Source organism: Lynx rufus, unplaced genomic scaffold (genome assembly GCF_022079265.1).
Source record: "Lynx rufus isolate CCGP_SWC_20201006 ecotype Redwood Valley unplaced genomic scaffold, mLynRuf1.p SCAF_21, whole genome shotgun sequence".
NCBI lineage: Eukaryota > Metazoa > Chordata > Mammalia > Carnivora > Felidae > Lynx > Lynx rufus.
The window spans coordinates 7,206,913-7,229,540 of NW_025814836.1; the positions used below are offsets into that span (position 1 = coordinate 7,206,913).

The 22,628-nt window shown below is 37.6% G+C and overlaps 1 protein-coding gene across 1 annotated transcript in view; it reads left to right on the plus strand.

Moving 5' to 3' along the window:
• TRPM1 (transient receptor potential cation channel subfamily M member 1) overlaps nt 1–21,230 on the plus strand; it is a 94,939-nt gene extending 73,709 nt beyond the window's left edge. Inside the window, exon 28 of the mRNA XM_047086677.1 lies at nt 19,964–21,230. Coding sequence (XP_046942633.1) covers nt 19,964–21,230 — 1,267 coding nt within the window. The remainder of the gene's footprint in view (nt 1–19,963) is intronic.
• The last annotated feature ends 1,398 nt before the right edge of the window (nt 21,231–22,628 follow it).

A 22,628-nucleotide genomic window follows, 5' to 3' on the forward strand; every position in this document is an offset into this window, starting at 1 on the left:
TGCGTGTGTGCACGAATCAATGAATGAGCAAATGAAGTCAGGTCAGGGAGAGCCAGAAAGAATGACATTTTCCAAATTTTACAGTATTGCTTTTCTTGAAGCTGGAAAGAGTAACCAGCAAAGGGTAGACAGGAACCATAAAACTTCACTACCTATATTTTTTTAATCATATAATTTTAAGAACATTTATCACTTAATAAAAGCAATTTAAGCTTTTTTATTATTATTTAAAGATTGTGATAATTGACAAAACATTGGTGCAAAGTGTTTAACCAACAATGAAGGTAGAAGGATGATGCCTAGGGTGATTCTAGCTTATCATTCTGTCCTTCAATACTCAGAATTAAAGTTCCCTGGTACAGTTATGTGTGTATATCAGCAGACCATCCAGTGGAAGGCCTCAACAATTAGGACAGAATTCATAAAGTCTTGCTGGTGCACATTCAAGGCCAGTGACTCTGCCTCAGCCCACAGAAAAGACAATGCCCCTGGCAGCTGCAGGTCTCTGACCGCTCTCCCCTCGTAGACCTAGTCACCTTGTAATCCAACCTGCCAAATTCAAGGGTTATCTGCACCAACTTTTGGCCTTAATAAGGTACATTTTCAATACAACTTTTAAATACTCCTTTGCTGTTTTAATAGTAGTGACTAAGCATTCAAAATATAACAATTATTTCTTCCTGAGAAAGATAAGTTACCCCAATCTTAATAATCTAAAATTTCCACTTTCTAGTTAGACATTAATTTGGATTTAATCACAGCCTGTAATTTACAATTGAAATTGTGTTTTGTTTCACTCCGTTTCTTCCTCTTCTCCCCTCCCCCAACATTGTTTGGATTTTTACCATTCTTGGAGCAACCTTCCAAGAATGTGGTTATCAGGTCACTACCAAACTGCATTTTCCTCCTGGGGCTCTGTGCACACGTAATAGGAATGAAAGTGTGTTGGGCAGTAAAAACATCTACTTCCCGTTTCCCTTGGCTGAGATCTGCAAGGGTGATGGGAGTGCATTCCTGCCCCTCCGGTTCCCTTATTGACCCTTTCTAAGCTGAACCACAGGTGAATATCAAACACAAAAGGAGGAGGAGGTTTGGGGAGAAGATACCCTTCCTTCACTCTTAACCAGGACAGCTGAGGAGCAATTTGAGCAATTTGACACCAGTGATTACTTTTAAAATCACATTTTTGAGCACTCAGATGTCTCTGCCATTTTAAAAAATCTTCTTCACATATCAGATTGTTTTTATTTTCTGCATCACTGTTTGCCATTTGATGATTCTCCAGGTCTTCTTTCAGCTGTCATCCCCCAGCTCCATTCGCTCTGCAAGGTCCAGTTAGGAGTGAGCCTCTGTGGAAGGTGCTGTTGGCATCAGTCCCTTCCGGACCTCCCTGTTGTCTGGTATCTTTCACAACCTGGGCCAGCAATTTGCATGACTCAGTCTTACAAACGTGTGCACACAGGAAGTTTAGACACTTGTGCTCCTCCCTCCATGCAGGGTGTTTTGAGGGTTCATGTGCAAGAACCAAATGCATGGCGTTCCCTTACTGTTTGGAAAGTTGTATATAAAGTTCTAGCAAGTTCATCATTTTGTAAGATACAACATTTAGTCCCTCAATCAGAGATTTACGATATGATTCAGTTTTTAGTTAGGACAACACTGCCGCAGGATATTTAACCCAAAGCCCCATCCAGCATGTCCACTTTGCTGACTTAGGGCACTGTGCTCATGGTTTTTCTCCCAAACTTGGACATCCTCTTCTGTGTTCTGGGCTCTGACAGTGGCACCACTAGCCATCTCATTCAGCAAGACAGACACTATCAAATCATCCAATTGTGTTTTCTTCCCCTTCTGAACAAATCATGCCCCCCTCCTACTTCTTTCCTTCTCTGCCACCAGCAGTCTAGTACAAGCTACCATCATCTTTTTTTCACTTGAATTTCTGCACTCTGAAAGCATTGGAGCTCTGAGAGCATCTGAGCTCTCTATAATCATTTCTCCTCTTCCAATTCACTCTGCACTCACTACAATCTAATCTGGTTGCACCCCTCCCCATCAGCTCTTTAAAAGCCTTTCAGTGGTTTCTATTGCTCCCAGGTCCAGCCTCACCCTGGACTGTCCGCCCTTCTTGCTTGGTATTCCAGTCTCGCTGGCCTTCCTTCATCTCCTCAAAGCCACCACTCCCTTCCTGCCACAGGGGCTTTGCACATGTTGTTCCCTCTGCCTACTCACCTTTTAGATCTCTGCTCAAATGCCAATTACTTATGGAAAACTTCCCTGACCACCCCATACCTTAGACTAGGTCAAGAAGCCTGCATGTCTCTGCATAGCAGGAGCTTGATATTTTTTAATGAATCGATGACTAAAAATTTTGTCTCCTTACTTGAATGCAAGTTTCCATCCTATTCTCAATGAATGTCAAACAGGGTATCAACTGTTCTCCCTCTATGTTCAAAACTTTGATTTTACTATTGGCAACTAGGAAGTCTAAATACACAAATGTTTCTGCTACCCATGATTGTCAGGAAGGATCTCTAATATCAGTAACACCAAAACTGTCGATGCTATCAGGTGTTGTTTCTTTGCTTGAAGGTATGGATAATTTCAGATAACCAAGAGGGCTGCTGGAAGAATATTTTATAAATAACTTCTATCAGTACAACCACAGTGGAACTTGTCAACCAAAATGTTCTATCTCATCATACTGGGTTAATACCAAGTAACATGTATCTTTATCAACTGGAACTTGAAGGCCATCTCTGTGTCTCTTGGAAATCCACTGTTGAACACACCATTCCTTTTGTGGTTTGGCATCCCTTGGTGGACAGGTTCCAGAGCAATTGAGTAGGAAAGCATCTTTCCTGAAAAAACTTTGTCAGAGATTCAGCTTCCTTTTCTCGAACAATGAGAATTATGTAAGCCAGTATCTCTCCCTTTTTCCCATAGCTTCAGGGAAACTTAGCACCAAACTTAATATTTAATTACAACAAGTATATTATTATAGGTTTGGGAATACGTGGTGTACAATGCCTCCTTATTATCTCTTCTTTACTCTTTCATATCTTCTATTTATATAAATTTTATTTTGCATGTCTGATGTGTTCAAATACGCAGGCTGCAATTCACAAATTATACATTTTAATAGTTACTGGTCTTGTACTTAAGCATCTATGGGTCTTAAACTAGACAAACCTATAATAGAAGGTTTGGATTCCCCCAAAATCTCTGGGTCAAGTGGGTTTCTTATCATATTTGTGGATCTGGGTTAAGGTGTTGGGTTTCCTCTAAGCTTGATTAGGAAAGCAGCAATTTGTGGACTTGAGATTTTATTTAGCTTCCTCTTCCCAAGTGATCAGAAAGAGAAAATGCTGATAACAGAGACCCTAACAAGAAAGACAAGAAGGAGAGAAATGAGATCGTAAGTAGAAGATGGCATGAAAGAGAGAGGAGTCTTAGAAGGGAGGTGGGTGATTCTTCTGACATAGACAAGATCATAGAAAGACAAACATGTAGTGATGGGGGGGAAGTTTGGGGAAGATTTGATCCAAATGTCTTAATCTTATAAATTAATAGGAGTCAAAGTTTCTTGGATTATGGGGAAAAGGTGGGATTAAATGTTGGAGTTTTAATGTGTCTAGTAAATGACAATTTTGTTCCTTACCTGACTTTGAGAGCCAGTTCAGGGAGACATGGAGATAAAGATAAAAATAGTATCAGCTTTATCAGTAATACAAGTTGTGCTAGAGGATGTGGTTCGGTTCTTGCCAAATACACAGAATTAGTCAGAATTAGCCACACCCACTCAGTTACAGGCGCCTGCAAGCTTCCCTTCTCACAAGCAGAATCAGCTTTCCCCACTAAGCTTAACATATTAACAAAAACAAAACAAACAAACAAACAAACAAAAAAGCAAAGAAAAAAGTGAGAACCAATGCTCTTTGCAAGCAGGTGGCTCCCAAAGAGAGAGAGAAAAAAAGCAAGTTGGTGTCCTGATCCCCTAACACCAATCAGAAAATCAGTCCTCCTCCCTTTTGGGATGAGCACTGGGTGTTGTATGGAAACCAATATGTCAATAAATTTCATATATATATAAAAAAAAAAAAAAGAAAATCAGTCCTCCTCGAGAATAAATAGAAGACTGGAGAGAGGCCAAGAGTTTTACACTAATGGCAAGTTCAGATACATAGGAAGGAATGATAGGAATGAGGAAAGAGTATCCCCTAGCCACATTACAGACTTGAAGCCACTAGGGAGGACTCGAGTTCACCTTTAGGGGAAATATGATAGGAAAGGAGCTAGCCAAGCAATCTCTCAGCAGGAGTATTGAGGACCTAAATGAAACTAGCCAATATGACTTTATTGGACCACATCCAAGGTGACTCCCATGACCTTCATCAGTGACTCTCTACAGCCCAAAGACAAGGATGCAGTTAGTGAATGAAGCATGGGGCATAGCGAAAGGGAGGCTAAAAGGGACCTAGAACTAGTCAGTGGGGACACCACAATGATGTTAGTGTTTGCAAATGGTAGCATAAACGTGTTACAATGCCTCCATTTCTCTCTGCCCAGCTGTGGAGTCCCAGTGACAATAGAGGAAGGGCTAGAGCTGACACTATTATGTTGGAAGTAAGGGAGAGATAACCTAGGATATTAGTAAGAGCTTCAGTGAGTGACCAGAGTCTTGCTTCAACAGAAAGTGGAATATAGACAGAAAAGGCTAATGATTTAGATGGCTTGAATTCTAGAAATCAAGGAGGTCTGAAGTGTGCCCATGTTGGTATATATAAATGATGTGACCTAGAGCTAAAATCCTAGAGAGCTTAATAGTCTTTTGGTAAGTCTTCACTATTTTGCTTATTAAAAAATAATGAGAAAGCCAGAAGACTTAAGACTTAAGTCTTGTTCTTTGTTCAGTCTTTCACATAAAATAAAAACTCTGTAAGTAAAGTGTAACCAACCAGGTTCTACCCTGGGTGTTCTCACTATAATTACGAAACTTAAAAGACAGCCTCATATGAAGAAGTAGATGGAAATTAAAATAGCTGGATATAAATTTTGGACTGGATTAGACAAGTTTATGATCTGTAGACTGGGAATAAAATTACAGGGTAAGAATCATCTTAGAACTCAATATAGAATACCATGGAACCTTGAAACACGGGTTTCTTCAAGTATAAACTGGACCTTGTTGTTCCACTAACATTATGTTTTTAGGTTAACATTGAACTCTATCATTAAGTAAATGTTTCTGTATAATTTATAAGCTGCCTTGCAGGTGAAGGTTGCACACACAAAAAAGATGAATACACATAAAACAAGTTCTAGTAACTAGCTTCCTACAGAATTCCAAATGTCTAAGTTCTTTCCTTAGGAAACACACACAACTGTTACTATGAGAACATAAGTTTGGACCTTATATTTATTAGGTAAGAGTCAATGACACTCCAAGAAAGTTATGCCATCTATGGGTATTCTCTCAGAGGTTACTACAAAAGTGCCACAAATTCATGTATTGTTGTACCTATTATTTGAATGAAATTGAAAACATTATTTACAAGACCTTAACAACAACCAAAAAAAATGTGTTTTAATTAAGCTGCTTTCAGGTTTAGTAGTAGAATGTCCAAACCAAATATCCTAAATAATAGATATAGTAAGACACAGATGAAAGCATCTGGAGATTTATAATCATACCTACTTCACATAGTCACATTATTTTACACTTGCATAGCATTTATAGCTCACAGAGTACTTTCATCTACACAATTTCTCTTAATTCTCACAACATTATCATGCTACTACTGTTGTTCTTATTGCTGTTCTTATTGATGTTGTTTATTGTCACTGGTGACGGATGCATAATAAAGACAGAGCTGATGGAGCCCTTCATCCCTAACATAAATATGGGCACATCTCAAGGAGAATACTGAAGTTGACAAAATGTTAATCATAAAGAGCCTTTTATTTTTCTTGAAAACAAACTAAAACAAGAAGAGCCATGATATGCAATGCCAGTTGCTAATCTGGTAACATTATCTCTCATTTTATTAATTTACAGAACAAGTAGAATTATATTTTTATATATAAATAAATATAAATATAAATATAAATATAAATATAAATATAAATATTAATATTAATATTAATATATAAATATATATAAATAATATAAAATATATATATATATATATATATATATATATATATATATACACACAAATAGAATTGGAGACTGATTAGGGCATTAGGATGTGGCCTTTTAACAGACAACCCTGTAGAACAATCTATACTAATCTCTGAAATGTGAGAGGGACAACAAACACAGCTATAATTAACTAGGACTGATAAAACAAATTAGGTTCTGAACTCCCAGCAATTTTAGTAGGAGATACACATAAAGTAGTAAAAGGAAGGGCATATATTGTCATAAATCAAGTACAGCTTAAATTCTATTCAAAGACAGGAGAATGATTACTTTGGGCCCAGCCAGTTTATAGGTTTCACTTGGTTCTAGTTTCCTCTGATATAAAAGGCTAGCCCTCAGGAATTGTTCTTCTGGCCCACCAGTTGAAACTCATATATTAGAAAATGGTCTCAGTGCTCTTTTCAAAACATCCTAAATTGGAAGAATTTTTGCTCTGAAGTAAATACTACCACAATGTGTGAAATAAAAACCTAGTTAAGCCACTTACGTGATCTGTAAGTAAATCCAAACACAGAAATAATTACAGAAGCCATGAATTCAAATTGGTGAAAATGGATAGAAGTAGAGCTAAGAAATCAGTATTTCAGTCTAAGAAAGTGCATTTGTATCACAAAAGTACTTATCATCCAAAGAAATAATCCCTTTGAGCCAAATACTTGGTATACTAGAATAACAGTCATAAGTGGTTTGACCCAATGATTTGAAATACTTGAAAGAGAATATTGACATATTTTATAAAATGAATATTGTTTTGAAAAATAATAAACAGTGCAGCCATATTAATCTAATTAAATAATATTCAAATCCAGGGTAGCAACATATTGGTATATACAATGGCTGGGGCCCCTGGCATCAACAAAGCAGCTTTCATTCATCTGGTTCTACAAATATCCATGGTAGAAAGTTTCTAGAACAAACTTTCTCAAACTGAGGTCATCAGATGCTCTGGCACTTAAGGGTTTGTCAAGTTCTATTTTTCCATTTTGATGATGATGGAATGATTATGAAGTAAGTTTGAGGTTGAAGAAGAAGATGAGGCAGGAAGGGAAGATGGGGGCCAGATTCTGAAAAGGTTTGAATGTATATAAGTAACAGAAATCCTTGAGGAGGAGGTTAAGGGCTGCTGTTGAATTAGAAGGGAAAACCTGAAGCTGCATTTACGTGGCTCTTTACATAATACTGAGAAAGCACCAACTGTTTGTATCATAGAAAATTACCAATGGAGATTATAAGGTTTCCTTTTAACACACTCCTTGGTACCTAACATTGCAATAAACTTTGGCTTTTAAGTGTTATGAGAAGCTAGTACCATTTTTAAGCACGGAGTGACATGATTGTGTACTGTGTTATTGTCTTATTGTTTTGGATTGGAGGGAGAAGACATTGGAGGCAAAGAGGGTATTCCCAACAACTAACACTTTTTGCTTTTTCAGCGTGGGGTATAAAATGGGGTCGTATATCTTTCAATATTAAAGGAAATTATTCTGAGACCTTATCCTGCTTATTCCAAGAGTGCCTTCTTTCCCTTCCTATTGTTCCCCTCAGTCATTCGTAGGAGATCCAGTGGTCCAGTGAAATCCCTACCTATTGCATCAAGAACCAAGAAGGTGGGGCCAATTATTGCATTTTGCTCTCTCTGTATCCTCCTGCCATTTGGCCCTGGAAGTAGGTATAGTTGTGAAAGTGCAGGGCAGAGTGGATTAATTAAACCCCAGGTTTCTGATTGGAGGTTGGAAAGGGGGAGCTTCAGAGTACTGGAAACACCAAGGAGACTGTAGAGAGGGCTGGACTTGGGAAAGTAATCCCATGAAGTTGCTAATGAACTTTGGAGCTCGCTACCAAACTGTGTGTATTTGTATGTGTGTGTATGTGTGTCTGTGTGTCTGTGTGTGGTTCTGCGCCTTATTAGCATACCAAAAGTATTGAGGGAGACAAAGTTCACCAAAAAAAAGGTAGAGTAAGGAACTCTGGGAATCCATCTCTCCATAAAAGTAACAACAAAACTGGCAAAACTTTCAGAATCAACCTTTTTAGAAAGACGGAAATGAACCAATGGCTTGCAACAATTTGTGGAGTGCTTATTCAAGAAACATTACTGAATCCTTTTTTTTTTTTTAAGTGAGCTTTGTGGCATTTCAATTACCTAGTTCCATCCCCCACTCCTCAGTTCAGTGGCAGTCATGAAAATAACAGCCTGAATTCCTGGTACCAGTGGAAGCAGAAAGGACCTCATCCACAAAGAATTGTAATTACCTGTTTTAACCTGTCTGGTGGCTTCCTGAAAGACTGGCTCAAAAGACTTGTCTTAATTTCCCCTGACTTGAAACTACCTCAGGGCTAAAACTAGTAGCCAGGGGTGAGGATGGGGAGAGGGCATTTGTCAAAAATATTTACAGACAAGTATTTTAGTCCCTATTCCCCAAGGTGATAAATAACAGAATTGAGGCAAATGAGCTAACCAAAAATCTCCAGAGAAAAGGCTGAGAAATGAGATGTCCATAGGGCTTTCAAAAGCTCTGACATATTCCTGGGAATCTAGAAAGCCATATGCATGCATAGGGCTATGCACATGCTCAGAGAATACCTGACAAGGGAGAAAGATTCCAATTCTAGCTGACCTAAAGACTCTGTGAAAACCAGAAGCTAAGAGAAAGATGTAAATTCTGGCTGGGTGTTGAAGATGTGCATGCATAGAGCCCCTAAGCAAAGACTAGGAGGTCTTTTTAGTCCAGAATCTAAGGAGATCTCTGTTCAGTCATTAGCTGACCACTGAGCTAACAGGGGAGGATTTCAGTGGCCACACACAACAAAGAATATAGGCTTTGCAGAATCATTTCAGAAAAATCACTAAATGAGCAACAACCACTACAATACGAAGCAACAATAACAAACTCTGTGGAGAAGAGAATCTGACTTCCAGAGCTGCTACACTATATTATTCAAAATTCCCAGTTTTAAATAGACATGCAACAAAACAAGAAAGCATGGTCCACCTAGGTCCACCTAGGGAAAAGACAATCAAAGAAACTGGCCTCAAGGAATCCCAGATGTTGGACTTTCTAACAAAGACTTTAAATCAGTTATTCTAAACACATTCAAAGAGCTGAAGAAAAACATTTCTAAAGATCTACAGGAAATTATGAGAATGCTGTCTCACCATATACAGAATAGGAATAAAGTGATAGAAATTATATTTAAAAAGAAGAAGAAAAACCAAACAGAAATTCTGGACTTATAAAGTACAACTGAAATGAAAATTTTACTTTAGGGGCTCAAAATCAGATTTGAACAGGCAGAAGAAGGAATCAGTAAACTTGAAGATAAGTCAATTGAGACTATCCATTCCAAGGAACAGAAATATATAAAAATGAACAGTCTTGGAGATCTGTGAAAGGCCATCAGCACAACAGCATACACACAATGAGAGCTGCAGGAGACAAAAGGGAAAGTAGCAGAAAATATCTGAAGAAATAAAGGCCAAAAACTTCCCAAATTTAATGAAAAATCTGAATCTACACCTCCATGAAGTTCAATGAACTCTAAGTAAAATAAACTCAAAAACATTTACATTTATTCAAATCATAGTCAAATTGTCATAAGCCAAAGGAAAAAAATCCTGAAATCAGCAAGAGAGAAGCAACTCATCATGCACAAAGCATGCTCAATAAAATAAAAGGCTGACCTCTCATCAGAAATCAGGGAGCCAGTAGGCAGTGGGGTGACATATTCAAAATGCTGAAAGAAAAAGACTATCAACTGAGAATACTGTATCCAACACCACAGTCTTTCAAAAACTGAAGGAGAAATTAAGATATTCCAAGATAGCAAAAACTGAAAGAATCTGTTACTGCTAGACTTGCCCTGAGAGAGATACTAAAGAAGTCCTTTTGGGCAGAAATGAAAGGACAACAGACAGTAACTAAAATCTACATGAAGAAATAAAGAGCACCAGTAAAGGTAACTACATACATGAGTATAAAAGACATTATAAATGTATTTTTTGTTTGTAACTACTTTTTGTTTTCTTTAAAATTTAAAAGATAGCTTCATAAAGCAATAATTATAAGTCTTTGTTGACGGGCACACAACATATAAAGATATAAATCTGTGACAACAGCATAAAGTAGAGGAGGAAGGAATGAACTTTGAAAAAGCAAATTTTTATATACTATTGAAATTAAATTGATCTTCATCTGAATTTGATTGACATGTAATCTCTAGGACAACCGCTAAGAAAACTGAAAAATATATAATAAAAGAAATGACAAGGGAATTGAAATGGTACACTAGAAAATGTCTATTTAATACAGATGAAGATAGTAATGGGGGAATTGAGGAACAAAAAAAGACAAAAGACATGTAGAAAACAAATAGTAAAATGGTAGAGGTAAATTCTTCCTTATCAATAACCATATTAAATATAAATGGATTAAACTCTCCAATTAAAACACAAAGGCTGTAAGACTGTATATTTCCAAAAATATAATCTAACCGCATTCTCTCTACAGAGATTCACTCCATTCAAAGACACAAAGAGTTTGGAAATAAAAAGATGGGAAAAGATACTTCACATGAACAGTAATCAAAAGAGAACTGTGGTTGTTATACTAATATCAGAGGAAATAGACTTTAGGACAAAAATTATTAGAGGAGTATCTGGGTGGCTCAGTCGGTTAAGCGTCCAACTCTTGATTTTGGCTCAGGTCAGGATCTCAGGGTTGTGGATCTCAGGTCAGGATCCCATGCCGGGCTCTGTGCTGAGAGCATGGAGCCTGCTTATGATTCTCTCTTTCCCTCTCTCTCTCTCTGCTCCTCCCCTATTTACACTCTCTCTCAAAATAAATAAACAAACATTTTTAAAAATTGTTATTAGAGAAAAAGAAGGACATTGTAGTATGATAAAATAGTCCATCTATCAAGATATAATTATAAACATTTATGCATGTAATAGCACAGCCTCATAATATATGAAGCAAAAACTTACAGAATTGAAGAGAAATAAGCAGTTCTACAATAATAGTTGGGGACTCTAATATCTCACTTACATTAATAATAGAACAAGTAGATAGAAGGTATCAAAAAATAAAAGACTTGAATAATACTACATGCCAACTCAACCCAGCAGAACACTTAACTCAACAATAGCAGGATACACATTCTTCTCAAGAGCACATGGAACATTATGCAGGAGAGACCATATGTTAGGCCATATAACAAATCTCAACAAATCTTTAAAAAATTGAAATTATACAAAGTGTATACTCTGACCACAATGAAACAAAATGATAAATTAATAACAAAAGGAAATTTTGAAATATGTGAAATTTGTGAAAATTAAACAATTCACTCTTAAATAACTGGTAAGTCAGAGAAGAAATTACGAGAGAAATTAGAAAGTACTTTGAGGATGCACAACAGTCTGAGTGTACTAAATGCCACTGAACTATACACCTAAAAATCATTAAGATGGTAAATTTTACATTATGTATTTTACCACAATTCGAAAATGTTTTTTTTTAATGTTTATTTATTTTTGAGACAGAGAGAGACAGAACGTGATCAGGGGAAGAACAGAGAGAGAGAGGGAGACACAGAATCCCAAGCAGGCTCCAGGCTCCAAGCTGTCAGCACACAGCCCGATAAGGGGCTCGAACTCATGAACCATGAGATCATGATCCGAGCCGAAGTTGGACACCTAACCGACTGAGCCACCCAGGTGCCCCCAAAAATGTTTTAAAGAGAAAGAAAATACTTCAAAGTGAATTAAAATGAAAGCACAAAATGAATTAAAATGAAAGCATAACCAAAACATATAGGATGCAGCAAAAGTGGTGCTCAGAACAGTGAATAACAGCGAATGCCTATATTAAAAAAGAAGAAAGATCTCAAAGGCATTGAGTACTGAACTAATAATGAATAGACCACTACAAAGGTCCCAAACTGATCACTGGGCTGCACACACACAGTACAGATGCCAAAAGCACTGCAAAAGCTTTGCAAATCGAACTGAAATTGGAATCACAGTCCACAAAAATCATGTTGGAACTTGCAGCTTAAGCCTAATGAGGTCAGTCATTTACTGAAAGAAAAATATCAACACTCTCCATGGGATTTAAACAAGACTGTCACATGATGTAGTATTCAAAATGTCCATTGGGGGTGCCTGGGTGGCTCAGTTGGTTAAGTGTCCGACCTCAGCTCAGGTCATGATCTCACCGTTTAGTTTGAGCCCCATGTCTGGCTCTCTGCTATCAGTGCAGAGCCCTCTTCAGATCCTCTGTCTCTCATTCTCTCTGCCCCTCCCACCCCTCAAAAAAATATATTAAAATTTAAAAATGTTCACAATGTCAACTAAAATAATTTAGAGTATGAAGAAATATGAGGGAAAAATCAGTAAATGTCGGGACATTTGACATACTTTAAAGCAACTATTATAAAAATGCTTGAACAAAATTGCAAAGAAAGTTGAAACTAATGGAAAAATAGAAAGTCTTAGAAAATAGAAGATATAAAGAAAAACCAATGAAAGATTTAGAACTGAAAACTATAATAAATGATATTAAAATTTCACTGGATAGGCTCAATAGCATAACAGAGATACAGAGGAAGGAATCTGTAAACGTGAAGATATATATAGGTAGTAATTACCTAATTTGAGCAACAGCTCAAAAGTGTAACACTGTGCCATCAGAACCTGAGTAGGAGAAGAGAAAAAATGTAATGCAGAAAACAATATTTAAAGAAATACTAACTGAAAAATTCCCAAATTGAGCAAAAGACATAAACCTACAGATTAAAGAAATTTAGCAAACACCAAACAGGGATAACTCAAAGAAATCCACACCCAGGTACATATTTTGAAGACAAAAGACAAAAAAAAAAAATTCATAGCAGCCAGAGAAAAACGACACATTACTTATAGGGGAACAGGTATTTAAATAACAGCAGATTTCTCACAAGAAACCAAGAAGACCAGGAGAAAGTAGTATTGTGTTCTTAAAGCTGACAAGAAGAATAGTCAACCTCCAAATTCTATATCCAACAAAAATTCTTCAGGAATGAATATGTAACAAAGACCTTCTTAGAAAATTCATTGTTAACAGTTGGGCTCTAAAAAAATTACTGTAAGAAACTCTTCAGAGGGGTGCCTGGGTGACCCAGTCAGTTAAGTGTCCAACTTCAGCCTAGGTCATGATCTCGCAGTTCATGAGTCCAAGCCCCATGTCGGGTTCTCTGCTGACAGCCTGTTTCAGATTCCGTGTCTCCCTCTCTCTCTGCCCCTCTTCCACTCACACTCTGCCTCTCTCTCTCAAAAATAACTAAACATTTAAAAAATTTAATAAAAAAATAAAATAATAACAATTTTTAAAGAACCCCTTCAGACAGAAGCACATATACCAGAAGTAAACCTGGAACATCAGGAATGAAGGAATGTTGGGGTTTTCAATATATGTCTGTGTAATATCTAAGACAACCAAAGCATAAAAAGGTAGGCAGAAAATGGACCTATATGGTGGTAATGTTTTTAAGTCCAATTGAAGTGGTAAAATATTGATGCTAAGTAGACTGTGAAATGTTACTATCTACTTTGTAGTCCCTAGAACAACCAATATAACATCTATAGTAAATGATATAGTCATTTCCCAACTTATTTCTGAGGCCAGCATGACCCTGATACAAAAATCAAAGACAGAACCAAAGAAGAAAACTATAGGTCAATAGCCCTTATGATTATAGATACAAAACTTCACAACAAATATTAGCAAGTTGAGTCTAGTCACAACCAAGTAGAGTTTGTCCTAGGAATGAAAGGCTGTTCAACACTTGGAAATCCATGTAATCCACTGTACTAACAGTTTAAAGAAAACCTATGATAATATCAACTGGTGAAGAAAAAAACATTTCCACAAATTTCAACATCCATTCATGATTTTTAAAAAAAAGAAAGAAAAAAAAAGAATAAAAGTTTAAAAAATGAAAACCTCTCAGCAAACTAGGAACAGAGAGGAACTTCTTCAATCTAATAAATGGCATTTACCAAAAAAAAACCCACAGCTGACATGGTGGAAGACTGAATGGTTTCTCCTTAAAATTGAGAACAAAGGATGTCCACTCTACCACTGTTATTGAACAACATACTTAGAAGTCTTAAACTTCTGGAACTTCAACTTCTATAACTCTTCTAAACTTCAAAACTCAGTAATATGGGAGAAAGCGACCCAATTATTAAAATGGGCAAAATATGAGAATAGGTATACCAGAGAGGAGTTAAGTTTGGCAAATAAGTGCATAAAAAGATGCTCAATATTATTATCTATTAGTGAAATGCAAATTAAATGAGGAGTGATGGTGATGAGGGGTGCCTGGGTGGCTCAGTCAGTTGAGCATACGACTCCTGATTTCGGCTCAGGTCATGATCCCAGGGTCATGGGATCAAGCCCCAAGTTGGGCTTTGCACAGAGAGGGGAGCCTGTTTAAGTTTCTCTCTCTCTCTGCCTCTCTCCCCAACTCTCTCTCTCTCCCTCTCAAATAAAAAAAAATTTTTTTTAATTTTTAAAAAAACATGATGAGATAATTGTACACACATATTACAATAGTTAAAACAGAAACATACTGACAATACCAAATGCTAGCAAAGACACTGAGGTTCTGGAACTCTCCTACACGGCTGCTGGGATTATAAAATGGTGCAGCCACTCTAAACAATGGTTTGGCAGCTTCTTATAAAGTTAAACATGCATTCACTGTATGAACCAGCAATTCCACTCCTATTTATCCTAGAGAGATGAAAACTTATTGGTATAGCCACTATGAAATACAATATGCAGGCTCCTCAAAAATTTAAAAATAAAACAACCAGATGGTCCGGGAATTCTATTCCTGGATATATATCTGAAAGAAATGAAAACAGAATATCCAAGAGATATATGCACTTCCGTGTTTATTGCAGCATGATTTGAAATACCCAAGATATGGAAACAACCCAAGTGTCTACCAACAGATGAATGGATAAAGAAGACATGGTTTACACACACAACGGAATATTATGTAACCATGAGAAAGAAGGAAACCCTGACATTTGTGACAACATGGATGGACCTTGAGGGCATTATGCCTAAGTGCAGTAAGTCAGACAGAGAAAGAGAAATTCTGTATGATCGCATATATGTGGGATCTGAAAAAGCCAAACTCATAAAAACAGAAAGTAGAAAAGTGGCTACCAGGGGTTACCACGGGAATTGAGGACGTGTTGTTTAAGGGCACAAACTTGTAACCAGTAAGTCCCGGAGATCTAAAGTACCACACAGTGGTTATAGTCAACGATACTGTATTATAAATTTAAGCATTGCAAAAACAACTAGATCTTGATTGTTCCCACCACAAAAAATAAATGATAATTATGTGACATTAGAAAGGTGTCAGATAACACTACAGTGGCAATCACGTTGTCATATGTAAATGTATCAAATCAACACATTTTACATCCTAAAGTCACACAACGGGTGATTCATACAACTGAATACCAGAAGAAAAAAAAATAGTTTACTGCCTGAAAATTTCTAAAAGAAAAAAATTTTTAGATATGAAATTAGAAATATGTCAGGTGAGAAATATGTCTTTAAGAGCAAATCATGGGTGCCTGGGTGGCTTAAATGGTTTGGTTTCATGTCAGGTCAAGATCTTGGAGTTTCGTTAAGTTCGAGCCCCACATCGGGCTCTGCATTGGAAGCACCAAGCCTGCTGAGGAGTCTCTCTCTCTCTCTCTCTCTCTCTCTCTCTCTCACTCGCTCACTCGCTCGCTCCTCCTCTACCTCTCCCCCACTCACACTGTCTCTGTCTCTCTCAAAATAAATAAACTTAAAAAAAAAGATCAGAGAAATACAAATATCATATGACTTCACTCATATGAGGACTTTAAGATACAAAACAGATGAACATTAAGGGAAGCAAAAATAATGTAAAAACAGGGAAGGGGACAAAACATAAGAGACTCTGAAATATGGAGAACAAACTGAGGGTTACTGGAGGGGTTGTGGGAGGGGAGATGGGCTAAATGGGTAAGGGGCATTAAGGAATCTACTCCTGAAATCATTATTGCACTATATGCTAACTAACTTGGATGTAAATTAAAAAAATAAATTAAAAAAAAAAGCAAATCACTTAGCCTCAGAATACCTTTGTATTCTGTGCTGTGCTGAAAAATATTTCGCTCTGTGCAGAAAGGAAAGCAAAATTAAGACTTAAGAGAGTAAGAAAGTTCATATCTTGCTACGAGCTCTATCAGAAATGACAGACTTCTCTCGTTTGTTTTTCTGCTACTCAGCATGTCAACAGATATGGGACTCTTGTCAAAGTGTTTCCTAGCTAGCCTGTCTTTCCTCATCTGAAATAGAAATCACTCTTTATAGGGATGCTAAGGTCTGGAAAAGTCTTAAGTAACTGTGGGAAGTCACAAAGTATAGCTAACACAGGAGATAGTTTATTATCCACCCTTTTTGTTTATCATTTCAGATACAAGTGAACTTAAACTCATTTCTTTTCTTTCTCCTTTTCAGACATACTATAAAAACTCAATACAGCACACCTTGATTTGGTATAGCCGCCCCTTGATGTGGGATAGCTGTTTAAACTGTTGTCTCCAAAACGCTGCAGTTGTTTACAAGCCTGAAATAAGTATCTGTTAATTTTTCCTTAATCGGAGCCACATCGTGAAACGTTGTTTCTTCCACAGTTTGAACTAACGGAGTGGCAGTAGGGATGCCAGGATATTTAAAGACACCTACAGGGGAGTCCTAACCCAGAGTTTGGTAATTTATTCAGTGCAGGGGGCAAGGGGTTACAGAAGTAGGAACGCAGAGTTACTGTAAGAGAGACTAAATACTCAGAGGCCTCCTTTATATTTTTTTGTTGAAGTGTAGTTGACACACAATGTTACATTAGTGTTAGGTGCACAACGGTGATTTGACAACTCTGTAGCTCACCACAGTGTAGTTACCATCTGTCATTACACAACACTAGTATACTACCACTGACTATATTCCTATGCGGTACCTTTCATCTCCTTGACTTATTCACTCTTTACCTCCTCCTGTCCTTCACCCATTTTGCCCATCCTCCTTCCTCCTCCCCTCTGGTAACACCACAGTTTGTTCTCTCTATGTAGGGGTCTGTTTCTGCTTTATTGTTTGTTCACATGTTTTGTTTTTAGATTCTATATATAAGTGAAATCATATGATATTTATCTTTCTCCGTCTGACTTACTTCATTTAGCGTAACACCTTCTAGGTCCATCCATGTTGTCTCAAACAGCAAGTTTCCCTTTTATGTATGAGTGGCTGGCAATGGTGTTATCTGAATTAGGTAATACAAGCAAAACATAGAGAATTATAAAAGATTTGAGAGGAAAGATACGTGTCTATATTTTGCCAGTGCGTATTTTTCAAAGTTTGCGCAGCTGTATTAGCTCTTAATGTAGTATTTGTTAAAGGATCTCAAGTTTGACTTTACAGAGGAGATTGTGGATTTTAACACAAAAGGATTCATCAATGGTAACAGATTTGAAGTGAGCAAGGAGACATACATTTAGCAGAGAAAACCGAGTCTTACTTGAAGTAACGTAAATAGCAAAAGTTCTGTCAGTGGCCAAAATGCAAGAGGAGTGAGAACCTTTAGAACCTGCAGTGTCTGTGGTACGAGAGTCAGGACGTCTCATACACAGTGAATTTGGTCCTCCTAGTGGCAAATTTCCAGGAAGCCAGACCCTTCCTGCTCAAATGATGTGGTTTCCTAGGGGACATATAAATAGTCTTTTCCCCACAAAAAGAAGTCCAGAATAGCCAAGGACCCTCCCACACATCAGAGCGCAGCTGTCAAAGTGGCCAACGGAAGCATAGCATTAACAAAAGCAGTTCTGGAAGAATGTAGGCAGGGTAACTGCAGAGGTAGCTGGGAGTGAGGAAAGCACAGGAGATGTAGTCAGAGAGCAGAAACTCAGTGCAGAGAAGAGCAGCCGGCGCTCAGCAAGTGGGTAAGAGCAAAGTAAGGAGAACACTGAGAGGATTTATGAGGATATGTACAGAAGGTAGCAAGGACCTGCTAAAAACAGACTCAGTGCAAACTCAGTGACCCTGGAGACTGCCTGTGTGTTTCTAAGAAAAGATCAGAGGGTGGGAAAAAACCAAAGCATGACAGAATCAGACCAAAGTGTTGATCTCCACCCAGGGATGAACTTGCTGGAACAGATCACCATATTGCTGGTTCAGAGGGCCCAGAGGCTTCCAATTGGGAGCCACAATCCCTATTGCCCACCCTCACCATGTCCTGGGGGCAAATTCAACTTTTAGAAGACAGTGCTAGGTCCTGGGCATGACCCACTGCCCTTAGAATTAATTTCATGAACCAGTTGAAAAAATTCATACTGTACATATTATTTTTTTAAGTTTTTATTTTAAGAGAGAGAGAGAGAGCAAGCACACAAGTGGGGGAGGGGCAGAGAGAGAGGGAGAGAGAATCTCAAGCAAGCTCCAACCTGTCAGCACAGAGCCTAATGTGGGGCTCGAACTCACGAACTGTCAGATCATGACCTGAGCGAAATCAAAAGTCAAACACTTAACTGACTGAGCCACCCAGGCACCCCCATGCTGTACATATTCTTGAAATATAAAACATAGTCTATACCAGCAGGTTTTGATTTCATAAGTTGTTGCCTGATCTTCTACGAGTTAAAAATCTGGCAGCAGGTATTTGTAATCTACCACAATCTTTTTTAAAAAACCCATTAAGGGAACACTAACTGTTAAATATAATAAGCAATTTAAAGTTAGTGGTATTCTTCAGATAATTAAATGACCTCTTGTCCCTTGAGTAAACTATCTGATAATCTGTACCTAATTATGAACAATTCATCTTCTGAATCCCCTGAACTTCAAATAAGGATTTCAATTAATTTTGTCAACATAACCATTAATTGCTGACAGCTATAATCAAACCTCAAAAACCTAAGTGCTAGTATCTTCTTTTATTCTCGGAGGCAATGTGATATGCCCACTAAGAGACCAAAGCTGAAGCAGATGCTAGAGATACACCGTGTGCAGCTCCACAGCTCACCTTGGACAAATTATTTACACTATGACTCGATTTCCTCATTTGTACAATGGGGATGCTGATAATAGTGCCTATCTCAGGCTGTTGTGAGGATTAAACCAGCCTAGAATAGTACCTCAGTAAGCACTTACTAATGAATACGTAAGACACAACCATGAATGGTAAGTAGTATATACACTATGTGTTAACTGTATTTCTATTACTTTCTGAGGCTCTCGCGGTCATTTTTATTTTTATTCTTTCTAATATAATTTATTGTCAAATTGGCTTCCATATAACACCAAGCGCTCATCTCAACAAGTGCCCTCCTCAATGCCCATCACCCATTTGCCCCTCTCCCCCCACCCACATCAACCCTCAGTTTGTTCTCTGTATTTAAGAGTCTCTTATGGTTTACCTCCCTCCCTCTGTGTAACTTTTTTTCCCCCATTCTTTCCCCCATGGTCTTCTGTTAAGTTTCTCAAGATCCATATATGAGCTCATAGTCATTTTTAGTAATTTGAAGTATGAAGCAGTATGAAGTTTGAAAATATGCCCAGTGAGCTCCATGATTCTCAAAAGGCTGGAAAAGCATATAACACTAATCACATTGTATTTTTCTTTTTAATTTTTAGTTAATCTCAGCTTAACTTTATGTTCCTTTATGTTCACCAGAGTTGAAAATATGTCAATGAGATTGGAAGAAATCAACGAAAGAGAAAATTTTATGAAAACTTCCCTACAGACTGTGGACCTTCGCCTTTCTCAACTGGAAGAACTGTCGAACAGGATGGTGAATGCTCTTGAAAATCTCGCAGGAATTGACAAGTCCGACCTGATCCAGACGCGGTCCCGAGCTTCTTCTGAATGTGATGCAACTTACCTTCTAAGACAAAGCAGTATCAATAGCGCCGATGGTTATAGCATGTACAGATATCATTTTAACGGAGAGGAGTTGCTGTACGAGGATCTCTCAATGCCACCAGGGACAGGATTCAGGAGGAAAGCCTGCTCCTTCCGGATGAAGGAAGACAAGGAGTCAAAAATGCATCTAGTACCAGAGCGTCAAGATAGCCTTCACCTTTTACCCAGCACAAGCCCACCAGCAACACCTGACTGCAGTCAACTTGCAGTAGACAACATAAAGAACTCTTCAGAGCTGAAATTAGGTCCAGATATTGGGATCTCAGCCGAAGATGATGGAAAGCAGGCAGACTCTAAAAGGGAAGAAACCATTCCCCCAAGTGTAAATCAAACAGATGTTATGCATGGACAGAACAAATCAGATTTTCAGAACCGTCAGCTAACAGTGGAGACAACACAGATAGAGGGCACAATTTCCTATCCCCTACAAGAAGCAAAATTGACACGCTATCGCCCTGATGAAACGTTCAGTGCTTATAAAACAATGAAGTCCAGAAGCTTTGTATATTCCCGTGGACGAAAACTGGTCAGCGGGGTTAACAACAGGAGTACAGAATACAGTTCAATCATGGACCCAGCAGGACCCTCTACAGTTCAACACTGGACAACAGAATGGAAATATCAAGTTCAAAAGATCACACGTTCTCGAAGTACAGATATCCCTTACATTGTGTCAGAAGCTGCAATGCAAGCCGAGCATAAAGAGCAACTTACAGACACTGAAGATGAAAACTGTGTTTCTGAAATAGTCCCTCAAATCTCTCATTTATCTCTAACTGTAACTGACAGAACTGAAAAGGAAAATTTACTGTCTGTGAAGCCAGACCAAACTATGGGATTTCCATCCTTAAGGTCAAAAAGTTTACATGGCCATCCTAGGAAAGCTAAAGCCATTCAGGGCACACTAGACAGATCTGGACATGCCAGCAGTGTAAGTAACTTAGTGGTTGTGTCTGGAATTACAACAGAAGAGCAGAAGGCTAACCAAGAGAAAACTTCCACAGAAACTCAATGCTAATATGTTTTGTTTCTTTGATTTTTAAATCAAAACCACTGATGAATACCACCTTGGTCATCTAACATCATCAATTTCTGAAAACGTTTTCATCATAAATGTTTGGCAGTTTGGACTTAAGATTTAAAATTTAATTCAGTAAACGTAAAGTATTATTTTGCTAGCATATGTTAGTAAACTTAAGTTGTTTTTAGTTGGAGTAGCATCAGATGAAAGTGACAATGTTCCAGTCAAGATAAATTGCTTAATCAGTAAAAGTTTCTCCAATCTCTTTTATTTCTGAGGGTCACCAAGTAGCCTAAGAAATGCCTTTGGGTGCCACCAATAGGTGACTAAAGCAGTGAGCCACTAGGTAAGAAAGAAAAATGAAAAGAGAAAGCAAATATGAAAAAAGAAAAAAAGGAGTGGGAGAGAAGAAAAAATTGTGAGGTACAAGAACTGGAAATGAGTCATTAGCATCATTTTTTTATGGGTTTTTGTTTTCTGTTTTAACGTTTTATGTTTTACAATAACACAGTGAAGACAAAAAGTACACAATTATATCAAAGATCACATTGTAATAGTTTAGGGTGACCAAGAGTTTTGTTAATGTGTAAAAATAAAGTATCCAATGTGCATTTTCCTGTTGTCATGGAGTCCTTGAGAGCAAAAACAAATAAACTGTACCTCTGTCTATTCAATGGTTTGTGCAAAGCTATGTCTAAAATCTGAAAGATACATTATCAAGGTGGGAATTGTTGAGAACCACAGAGACCATTCATGGCTGAGAATATAAGGTGTTGTGCTTCAACTTGTTAAGTTCAAAGACCTACCATACTCCTGGGCTCCCCATGGTGTCAGGTCAGGGGCCACTCTCTAGGAACCCTCAAGGCTACCCTATCACCACCACTTTTTTTTTCTTTTCTTTATTTTATTTTATTTTATTTTATTTTATTTTATTTTATTTTATTTTTGATTTAACTTTATTTTTTATTTTTTAAAATTTACATGCAAATTAGTTAGTATCTAGTGAAGCAATGATTTCAGTAGATTCCTTAATGCCCCTTACACATTTAGCCCATCCCCCCTCCCACAACCCCTCCAGCAACCCTCAGTTTGTTCTCCATATTTATGAGTCTCCTTTGTTTTGTCCCCCTCCCTGTTTTTATATTATTTTTGTTTCCCTTCCCTTATGTTCAACTGTTTTGTCTGTTAAAGTCCTCATATGAGTGAAGTTGTATGATTTTTGTCTTTCTCTGACCGACTAATTTCACTTAGCATAATACCCTCCAGTTCCATCCATGTAGTTGCAAATGGCAAGATTTCATTCTTTTTGATTGCTGAGTAATACTCCATTGTATATATATACCACATTTTCTTTATCCACTCATCCATCAGTGGACATTTGGGCTCTTTCCATAC